We start from the raw sequence: 10,635 nt of genomic DNA, 5'->3' as shown, positions 1-10,635 counted from the left end.
AGGCAGGGGGCAGGGCCAGGCGAGGTGGCTCACACCTGTAATCCCAGCACTTTGGGAGGCCAAGGAGGGTAGATTGCCTGAGGTCAGCAGTTTGAGACCAGCCTGGCCAACATAGTGAAACCCCGTCTCTACTAAAACTACAAAAAATTAGCCAGGCGTGGTGGTGGGTGCCTGTAATCCCAGCTACTTGGGAGGCTGAGGCAGGAGAATGGCTTGAACCCGGGAGGCGGAGGTTGCAGTGAGCTGAGATTGCACCATTGCACTCCAGCCTGGGCAACAAGAGCAAAACTCTGTCTCGAAAAAAAAAAAAAAAAGGCCGGGCGCGGTGGCTCACGCTTGTAATCCCAGCACTTTGGGAGGCCAAGGCGGGTGGATCACGAGGTCAGGAGATTGAGACCACAGTGAAACCCCGTCTCTACTAAAAATACAAAAAAATTAGCCGGGCGTGGTGGCGGGCGCCTGTAGTCCCAGCTACTCGGGGAGAGGCTGAGGCAGGAGAATGGCGTGAACCTGGGAGGCGGAGCTTGAAGTGAGCCGAGACTGCGCCACTGCACTCCAGCCTGGGCGACAGAGCAAGACTCCGTCTCAAAAAAAAAAAAAAAAAAAAATGCAGAGGGCCCGAGAAGGTAGGATTTCTTGAGGTCAGGAGTTCAAGACCAGCCTGGGCAACACGGTGAGACCATTTCTGAAAAAAAATGAAAAAAAAAAATTAGCTGATAGCCAGGCATGGTGGTTCATACCTGTAACCTCAGCACTTTGGGAGGCTGAGGTGAGCAGATCACTTGAGGCCAGGAGTTTGAGACCAGCCTGGCCAACACGGTAAGACCCTTTCTCTACTAAAGATATAAAAATTAGCTGGACATGGTAGTGTGAGCCTGTAATCCCAGCTGCTGGGAAGGCTGAGGCACAAGAATCACATTAACCCAGGAGGCGGAGGTTGCAGTGCAGTCTGCAGTGCAAGATTGTGCTATTGCACTGCAGCCTGTGGGGACAGAGTGAAACTGTGTCTCAAAAAAAAAAAAAAAAAAAAAAAATTAGTGGGGCATAGTGGCACTTGCCTGTCGTCCCAGCTACTTGGGAGGCTGAGGCAGGCGGATGGCTTGAGCTGGAGGCTGCAGTGAGCTATGACTGCACCACTACACTCCAGCCTGTGTCACAAAAAAATATGAACAAATACATAAGTCAGATGACTAAGAGGTCATCTCTGTGCCCTGCACCTTCTCTCAGCAACCTCCATTCTATAAGAAAGGGGCGGCCAGGCTCGGTGGCTCACGCTTGTAATCTCAGCACTTTGGGAGGCCTAGGCGGGCGGATCACGAGGTCAGGAGAGCGAGACCACGGTGAAACCCCGTCTCTACTAAAAAATACAAAAAATTAGCCAGGCGTGGTGGCGGGCGCCTGTAGTCCCAGCTACTCGGAGAGGCTGAGGCTGGAGAATGGCGTGAACCCGGGAGGCGGAGCTTGCAGTGAGCCGAGATTGCGCCACTGCACTCCAGCCTGGGCGACAGAGCGAGAGAGACTCCGTCTCAAAAAAAAAAAAAAGGGGGCAGTTGGCCAAAGTATGCCTCTGCTGCAGTTGTAGATTACCACGTTTGCATGATTATTACTGTCAATGCTTCACATTTACACTAGGGCACTATGATTTTCAATGCAGTTTCCATTTTTATTTTGGAGGCCCTTCCCAGGAACCTTCTCACATTTTACTGAGACCCAGGGAGAATGCACAGGGAGCTGAGCCCGTCCTTTGATCTTAGTTTGGTGGCAGAGACAGGCAGTGATACTGACGATGTGATGGCAGTGTCAGGTGCACTCTGTCCTCACTGGAAAACCGGCCTCCTGGAAGGGCTGGAAGCTCCCACCCTTGACTGCTCTGACTCTGTCTCCAGCAGCTCCTCGCTGTTAGGGCTTCCCTGACAAGAGTCCAGTCCCTCTCGGGGCTGATTAGTGCAGGGCGGGCTCCTCGTCTCCGACCACCGGCTCCTACTGGCTGTTCCCTCCACCCTTCGTTTCCGGCTGCCAGGCTTCCCTTAGCACTCGAAAGGGGGGCCCGTGACCAGGTACGACCACGTCGGCAACGACCAGGACCCTCTTCCGGCTCCGCTCCTGGGCTGCGGGGTCTTCACTCAGTGCCTGCCACGAATCCTCGTCCCCATCTCGCTCAAACACATCTCCCGCCACCACCACGGTGCCCAGAGCCGTGCCGGCCACCACCACGCTCACGTCGCGCTGGCCCCCGTGGCCCGGCGTGGCCCACACCTCGAGCCCCGGGCCCAGGCGCAGGGGCTGCCCCTCACTCAGCCCGTGGGGCAGGTAGCGGCCTCCGGGAAGGCAGAAGTCGTGCGAGACCAGCAGAGCCGCGCCTGGGAACAGCCCCAAATTCCCGATGTGATCCGAGTGCCCGTGGGTCCCCACCACCAGCGTCACGTCTCCCGGGGCCACTCCCTGCCCCGCCAGCGCCCCCAGCAGCGCCTCCCGAGCCCAGGGGCCCCCGGTGTCCACCAGGATGGGGCCACGGGCCGCCTCCTCCAGGGCGGCCTCTGCGCCGCCACTCCCGCGCGGGGACTCTCGGTGGCTGGAGGCCGGGCCCCGGGTCTGGGGTAGGACCAGGGTCACGGAGCCGTCGGCGCGCACGGCGTCGCCCACCCCCTCGGGCTCCGCGTAGCCCTGCAGCAGAACCACCACGGAGTAGGGGTCGCCGGGCACCAGCAGAGGGGATGCCCCGCGTAGCAGCTCGGTCCGCATGAGACTGCTCCTGGCAGGGAGGGACAGGCTGGGGAGAAAGGAAATGGAGCAGTGGGCGACCGTCCTGTCCCTCCGCGATCCCCCACCCGTGCCCGGCCCCGCCACTGCCCCCAAGTCTCTGTTCTCTGCCACCCGCCTCCCATTAAGTTGGTATCACCCTCAACCCCTGCCCAAGATGGTATCGCCCAGCCTCCCTTCACACTTGGGCCCGTCCCTCCCTCGGCGTCCTCGGCCCCCGCCCCGTTCCTCTCGCGGTACTACGTCCTTCCCCGTCACCCTCCAAAGGCTATCCTTTGTATTTCCCTCAGTCGAATCCTAGCCGCGCTCTACCTTGGGCCTCTGCTAGGTCTTGCCTCGCTCGAGGAAAGCGCAGAAATCGAAAACGCGTGTGGGAGTTTGTCCTCTGCGAGTTCCCGTGCACCCAGATATGGCGGCCGAAGCGGCTCCGCGATGGCAGCTGTAGTTCCGGCGCCTTCACCGTGTGTCAGAGAAGGCTGCCTGGACTCCAGCCTCCTGGCAGTTCTCCGCCCCGCGACCCCAGCAATTTCCTTGAACTGCAGAATTATTAAGCGCCATTAGCTTTGAGGAGGGGTCATGCTCAGTTGCCCAGGCTGGAGTGCAGTGGCGCAATCAGCCTCACTGCAGCCTCGACCTCCTGGGCTCATGTGATCCTCCCGCCTCAGCCTCCCGAGTATCTGGGACCACAGATGCGCACCACCAAGCCCAGCTAAGGTTTCTATTTTTTCTTTTTTTGTAGAGACGGTCTAGTTCTGTTGCCGGTACTGGTCTGGAACTCCTGGGCTCCAGCGATCCTCCAGCCTTGGTCTCCTAAAGTGCTAGGATTACAGGTGTGAGCAACCGCGCCTGGTCTTTTTTTCTTTTGAGACAAAGTCTCACCTTGTCGCCCAGGCTAGAGTGCAGGGGCACCATCATAGCTCGCCCCAGCCTTGAATCCCTGGGTTCTAGCGATCCTCCTGCTTCGGCCTGCCGGAGTGCTGGGAATACAGGCGTGCCCGCCCCTCTAATTTTTTTTTTTTTTTTTGAGACAGAGTCTCGTTTTGTCGCCCAGGCTGGAGTGCAGTGGCGCGATCTCAGCTCACTGTAACCTCCACCTCCTGGGTTCAAGCAATTCTCCTGTCTCAGCCTCCCGAGTAACTGGGATTACAGGCGCCCACCACCGTGTCCAGTTTTTTTTTTTTTTTTTTTTTTTGAGACAGAGTCTTGCTGTGTCACCCAGGCTGGAGTGCAGTGGCACGATCTTGGCTCACTGCAAGCCCTGCCTCCCAGGTTGCCGCCATTCTTCTGCCTCAGCCTCGCGAATAGCTGGGACTACAGGCGCCCGCCACCACACCCGGCTAATTTTTTGTATTTTTAGTAGAGACGGGGTTTCACCGTGTTAGCCAGGATGGTCTCGATCTTCTGATCTCGTTATCCACCCGCCTTGGCCTCCCAAAGTGCTGGGATTACAGGCGTGAGCCACCGCGCCCGGCCGCCCGGCTAATTTTTGTATTTTCAGTAGAGATGAGGTTTCTCCATGTTGGCCAGGCTGCTCTCGAACTCCTAAACTCAGGTGATCCACCCGCCTCAGCCTCCCAAAGTGCTAGGATTACAGGTGTGAGTCACTGCACCCAGCCTCCAGGCTAGTCTTGACCTTTTGGACAAAAGTGATCCTCCCATCTCCACCTCTGTAGTAACTGGGACTATAGGCGATGCACCACCAGCCCTACAGTCTTCTTAATGTGTGTGTGTGTGCGTGTATATAGAATTGGGGTTTCACTATGTTGCTCAGGCTGGAGCTTGAGCTTAACAAGACAGCGGCCATTCTGGGTGCTGCCTCATCGACCGGCTAGCTATGTGTGCCCGGCTGTTGTTTGAAACTGGGCCCAGCTAGTTTTTAGAAAAAAAGAAAAAAATTTAATAGCGACATAGAAAATTTAGCACCTATGAAACTATACGGTGGGCTCTGGGTTACATTGATCTGAAGTAGACTAAGTATCTACCCCACCTAACTTATCAGCAACTCCAGGCCATGACCCAGTGTCCCATTCTCCTTCATGGTTTGCTGGTGTGTAGCCTCCTGGATACAGGCAATGTATATAGATCGCAGAGAATGTCCGTTCTGGCCTCTTCCTTGGAAGGGTCTAAAAACAGACCTTAAGGAGCTAAGTGACTTTCCCAAAGCCCACAGCTCCAGTGCCACTGCTGAACTCTGGGTGGGGGTGGGATCAGTTAAAGAGGAAAGCTTTCAGTACTGTCAGCACATACACCTGCCAATTAAGGGGCTGGATGGAGTTCTTCTGTAGGAGCAGGACCTCCAACCCTACCCTCCGCCCAGGAAGCCATGTCATGCTGTTTGACCAGGATCTTGCCTGAGGTTAGATAGGAGAGAACAGCTACAAGCTTGGGTGGAGTCACTCACAAACACACCCTGAAAGCTGTGGAGCAGGGAGAGCGCAGACTTTAGAGGGCTCTCCATGATCCCTTCCCCTCCTGGGGGCTCAAAGGCAAGGGTCAAAGATCTTCTCGGTCAAGTTTGGGGTGGCCCCCTGTCTTGGTCATCTTGTGTCCCCCTTCCTCTTCCTCCTCTTCATCTTCCTCCTCCTCCTCCTGCTCTTCCTCCCCTTCTGTTTTCTCTTCCCCATCTGTGATCTCCTTTCCAGTCCAAGTTTCCTGTAGACATGCTAGAATGGATGACAGAAAACAATTTAGATATTAGTAACTGGAGGCAGGGGAGGCTATGGCTTGGCAGGAGAGGAGTCAACCCTTACACTTACCAGTTTCAGCAGCTGGGAGCACGTGACCTTCACAGAGAAAATTTTGTAGGGGCTGCTCCTGATGGTGGAAGTACCAGTCTCCCACAGTGTCTTCAAACTCCTCCAACATGGTCTCACACTGGTCAAGTAGAAGGGCCAGAAGAGTATCTGCTCTGGAGGGATTTGGGATCCCTCCTGTCTTCTCTCCCTGCTCAACCTGACTGATTTTGGAGAGGCAGGTAGCCAGGAAGCTAAGTTTGGCCTACTAGATGTGCGATCCTCATTCATTCAACAAACATTTTCTAGCACCTACTCTGCCAAGTAGGTTATTAAACTCTTGAGTTTCAGCTCCTTGCCTGTAAAATATGTATGGTAATTGCACCTACCACATCAGGTTGTTGAGGGTAAAATGAGGCTACAGATGCAAAGTATGTGGTCCAGAGTCTGGGACACAGTAGGTACTCAATAAGTGATGGTGGATATTATTAGCAACCATTGTTAACTTTTTTTTTTTTTTTTTTTTGAGATGAATTCTTGCTCTGTTGCCCAGGCTAGACTGCAGTGGTGGGATCTCAGCTCACTGCAACCTCCGCCTCCCGGGTTCAAGTGATTCTCCTGCCTCAGCCTCCTGAGTAGCTGGGACTACAGATGCATGCCACCACGCCAGGCTAATTCTTGTATTTTTAGTAGAGACAGGGTTTCACAATGTTGGCCCAACTGGTCTCGAACCCCTGATGTCGTGATCTGCCTGCCTCGGCCTCCCAAAGTGTTGGGATTACATACATGAGCCATCGCACCCGGCCCGTTATTAATTTTTAAAAATTTTCCTTAAGGCAGGACCCGATGGCTCATGCCTGTAATCCCAGCACTTTGGGAGGCCAAGGCAGGCGGATCACCTGAGGTCAGGAGTTCGACCAGCCTGGCCAACATGATGAAACCCTGTCTCTACTAAAATTCAAAACATTAGCTGGGCATGGTGGCAGGCGCCTGTAATCCCAGCTACTCAGGAGGCTGAAGCAGGAGAATGGCTTGAACCTGGGAGGCAGAAGTTTCGATGAGCTGAGATGGTGCCACTGCACTCCAGCCTGGGCAATAAGGGTGAAACTCCGTCTTGAAAAAAAAAAAAATTCTTTAAAATTATTATTTCTAGAGAAGGGTCTCTTATGTTGCACAAGCTGGTCTCGAACTCTGGTCTCAAGCAGTCCTTCTCCCTCAGACTTGCAAAGTGCTAGCGTTACAGTTGTGAGCCACTCCACCCAGCTCATTATGATTTCTTTCTTTTTTTTTTTTTTTGAGATGGAGTCTTGCTCTGTTGCCCAGGCTGGAGTACAATGGTGCGATCTCAGCTCACTGCAACCTCCACCTCCTGGGTTCAAGCAATTCTCCTGCCTCAGCCTCCCAAGTAGCTGGGATCACAGGCGCGCACCACCACACCCGGCTAACTTTTGTGTTTTTATTAAAGACGGGGTTTCGCCATGTTGGCCAGGCTGGTCTCAAACTTATGACCTCAGGTGATCCACCTGCCTCAGCCTCCCAAATTGCTGGGATTACAGGTGTGAGCCACTGCACCCCACCACTCCTGGATCCACTTTAATCAATGGCACAGTCCTCATTCTGCCCCCTTCCCCATGCTCAGGGGTAGACGTCCCCTACAGTCAAACCCTAGAACCTAGCTCCCCTCTCAGGTTCCCTTCTCACCTCCCTGGATGGTGCAGTATCTTATCCTACCTGCTTCTTGAGGTATGTGACCTCCACGCTGGGCTCATCCCACAGCTCCAGAGGGATCCCCAGATCCACCTTCACCCCCTTCTGCACTAGGCCTTTCAGTGTTGCCATGGTCTGACTCTGACCCTGAGAGATTAAGAATTTGGCATCAGCCCAGCCCACCACCCCACCCCTCCCTTCCCCTTTCTGCCATTTCAGTTTTGTCAACTGCTGGAGATTCAGGGGTGAGTTCCATGATGGTGAGATGATGGGCAGATAACCTCTGGAGGACCTCAGGGGATACAGATCTTTGTATTTGAGAAGTGGGGTCCTGCCCTGGGGAAGGGTCTGACCTTGGCATATCTCAGTGAGCCCTTGCGCTCAGCATGAACACTATAGTCCAGGATCCGCTCACATAAATTTTCTAAGGCCTCTTCCAGCCTTGTTTCTCTGTAGAAAGAGAGGAAACAAAGATTCCCTGGATGCTATAGGAACTCCCAGGGCTCCGTTGGGAGTTGGAAAGGGGAGGAGCACGAAGGACTCACGAAACGCTGTAAGGCACGTGTCTCTTCCTCTTGCCTGTGTCCAGCACCTGCCCCAGCTCCAGCACCTCTCGAGATCGACCGGTGCGACTCAGCTCAGCCTGTAACTCTGTGCTCAGCAGCTTACACACTGGTGAGGAGGAGAAACATCCAGGGGAGGTGAAAGACAGACAAATACACCAGCCATTCATTCTGCAGATGACCATACAAGTGCAGACTCTGGAGCCAGACTGGTTGGGTTGGAATCCTGGCTCAGCCATTTAGCAGCTGTGTGGCAATCTTCCTGCTTGCTGTGCCTCGGTTTCTTCTTTTTTTTTTTTTTTTGTTTTTGAGACGGACTCTTGCTCTGTCGCCCAGGCTGGAGTGCAGTGGCGCGATCTCGGCTCACTGCCAGCTCCGCCTCCCGGGTTCACGCCATTCTCCTGCCTCAGCCTCCTGAGTAGCTAGGACTACAGGCACCCACCACCATACCCAGCTAATTTTTTGTATTTTTAGTAGAGACGGGGTTTCACCGTGTTAGCCAGGATGGTCTTGATCAACTGACCTTGTGATCCACCCGCCTCAGCCTCCCAAAGTACTGGGATTACAGGCGTGAGCCACCACGCCCGGCCGGTTTCTTCATCTTTAAAATGGGATAATAGGCCAGGAGTGGTGGCTCACACCTGTAATCCCAGCACTTTGGGAGGCTGAGGCAGGCAGATCACTTGAGGAGTTCGAGACCAGCCTGGCCAACATAGTGAAACCCCATCTCTACTAAAAATACAAAAACCAGCCAGGTATGGTGGTGCACACCTGTAATAGCTACTCGGGAGGCTAAGGCAGGAGAATCACTTGAACCCAGGAGGTGGAGGTTGCAGTGAGCTGAGATCCCACCACTGCACTCCAGGCCAGGCAACAGAGGGAGACTCCATCTCAAAAAAAGTAAAATACATTAAAAATAAATAGGCCAGCACGGTGACTGATGCCTGTAATCCCAACACTTTGGGAGGCCGAGGTGGGTGGATCACGAGGTCAAGAGATTGAGACTATCCTGGCCAACATAGTGAAACCTTGTCTCTCCTAAAAATACAAAAATTAGCTGGGCATGGTGGCGGGCGCCTGTAATCCCAGCTACCTGGGAGGCTGAGGCAGGAGAATCGCTTGAACTCGGGAGGTGGAGGTTGCAGTGAGCTGAGATTGCACCACTGCACTCCAGCCTGGGCAACAGCATGAGACTCCATCTCAAAAGAAAAAAAAAATCCCAGCACTTTGGGAGGCCGAGGCGGGCGGATCACGAGGTCAGGAGATCGAGACCATTCTGGCTAACATGGTGAAACCCCGTCTCTACTAAAAATACAAAAAAAAAATTAGCCGGGCGTGGTGGCGGGCGCCTGTAGTCCCAGCTACTCGGGAGGCTGAGGCAGGAGAATGGCGTGAACCGGCGAGGCGGAGCTTGCAGTGAGCCGAGATTGCGCCATTGCACTCCAGGCTGGGTGACAGAGCGAGACTCCGTCTCAAAAAAAAAAAAAAAAAACAAAGTGCTGGGATTACAGATGTGACCCACTGTGCCCAGGCCCGTTGGCTGTATTCTGATAGAAGGTCTGCAGAGGTGTTAAAGCAAGGACTGATACAATTAGGTGATTAAGTCTGTTTAAAAAGATTGACAGGTCAGGGGAGAAGAGCGGCACACGGAGGTGAAAGGAGACAGAGATGAGGACCAAGTCATGAGACTATCATGAATGCCTTTCATGATACTGAAATACAGTTGGGGGGGCGGGGTGAAGCGAAGAGAAAAAGAATCCAGGGAAGAAACGTAAAGTCAGGAGGGCAGCAAACTAGGGCATCAGGGCCAGCCCCCTTTCTCAACTGGGCCCCACACTAGTGCAGCTATGGAAGGTGCTGCTTGCTGAAAAATCCATATAGTACGCACCGTCTGCAAAGTCTCACCGGATGGGGAACCTCTCCTAGTTGTGTGGCTTCCTTTTGTTTATGAGCTTCAAAGGCTGAGTTACTCACCCTCAAACCCCCTCAGCGGGGTGTGGGGCCTGTAATTTGGGAGCGTCTATGCTAGGGTAGGGCAGCGGATGTCCACAAGGCCTGAGCCTCACACCCGGCTCCTGCAGCCTCTGCAGATTAAGGTCTGGTGACATGAGGTAAACACTCACTGAAGATGCTCTAAAAGTTGGCAGTCCAGGGCCGATGGTCCCTGAACTACAATTCCCACAATCCATTGGCGGGCGGCGGGGGGGGGGGGTCCAAGCCAGCCAAAAAAATGCAGGCTCTCTCTGGATGCAGCTTTGAGGTGGCACTACACGTTCGCTTCTTGACCCCATCCAAATTCAGCCAAGCTCTACCAGAACCTCCCTCAAGCCTTCAAGGAGGTCGGGTGACCCACCCAATACAGTCCAGGATGTCCGGCCTAGAACAAGGAGGTGTGGCCGGGCGATGCCTATAGGGGCTACCCCCTTCAAATACCTTCGCATTTGCTGGGCAAGCGTTCTGTGTCATCGTCCTCCTCCTTCGGCATCCCAGCCCAAGCCCCGTTCACGGCCAAAAAAAGGAAAAGCAATATTCCCAACCGCACAAGTCCCATGACAAAGCGCCGTCCACAAACAATCACCGCTTGACTTCAAACCAACTTCGGGAAGGTAGTGTGGGTCCTTTAAATTCCCAGGAGGCTGGCGGCAACCTTAAATCCCGCCTACGAAGGTCGGCGCATGCGCAGGATCAGCCCAACAGGGGTGGGGCCTCGTTGCTCCGGGTTTCCCTGCCTCCGTTTTGTGGCGCCTCTTGAAGGTCCTGGCAACCGGGTAGTGAAGGAATAAATTGCAGTAATTACACTAAGAGGGAGTGCTCTTTATATGTAGCTGTAGAAACAAACCTTCAAAATATAATTTCATTCTGCGAGCCTAGAG

The 10,635-nt window shown here is 54.0% G+C and overlaps 1 protein-coding gene across 2 annotated transcripts; it reads right to left on the bottom strand.

Moving 5' to 3' along the window:
* Nucleotides 1-823: 823 nt before the first annotated feature.
* Nucleotides 824-10,629, bottom strand: LOC116810929 (protein canopy homolog 4). 2 transcript variants are annotated; one of them, XM_058443312.1, is made up of 6 exons: nucleotides 10,196-10,629; nucleotides 7,745-7,871; nucleotides 7,553-7,649; nucleotides 7,224-7,346; nucleotides 3,073-3,296; nucleotides 824-2,770 (listed from the first exon to the last, which is right to left on the bottom strand). In XM_058443312.1, exons 1-6 carry the CDS (start codon nucleotides 10,311-10,313, stop codon nucleotides 1,981-1,983), a joined length of 1,479 nt encoding a protein of 492 aa, XP_058299295.1. In that variant the 5' UTR covers nucleotides 10,314-10,629; the 3' UTR covers nucleotides 824-1,980. The 2 variants fall into 2 exon arrangements, with proteins under 2 accessions (XP_058299295.1, XP_032611928.1); XM_032756037.2 differs by lacking the exons at nucleotides 824-2,770; nucleotides 3,073-3,296 and adding exons at nucleotides 3,801-5,423; nucleotides 5,517-5,634 and having other exon boundaries at nucleotides 10,196-10,616.
* Nucleotides 10,630-10,635: the final 6 nt, after the last annotated feature.

The sequence above is a fragment of the Hylobates moloch genome, unplaced genomic scaffold (genome assembly GCF_009828535.3).
Source record: "Hylobates moloch isolate HMO894 unplaced genomic scaffold, HMol_V3 SCAFFOLD_1, whole genome shotgun sequence".
In the NCBI taxonomy this organism is placed as follows: Eukaryota; Metazoa; Chordata; class Mammalia; order Primates; family Hylobatidae; genus Hylobates; species Hylobates moloch.
The sequence above is the reverse complement of the archived record's forward strand: the minus strand, read 5'-3'. Positions and strand labels throughout refer to the sequence as shown.

Bases quoted from the DNA above. Each gene is read 5' to 3' on its own strand.
- LOC116810929 (XM_058443312.1), bottom strand. From the start codon at position 10,313: ATGGGACTTGTGCGGTTGGGAATATTGCTTTTCCTTTTTTTGGCCGTG. The intron at 7,872-10,195 runs GTATTTGAAGGG...CCTCCTCACCAG, and splicing joins CTTGCCCAGCAAATGCGAAG to TGTGTAAGCTGCTGAGCACA. The intron at 7,650-7,744 runs GTGAGTCCTTCG...CTCTTTCTACAG, and splicing joins CACGTGCCTTACAGCGTTTC to AGAAACAAGGCTGGAAGAGG.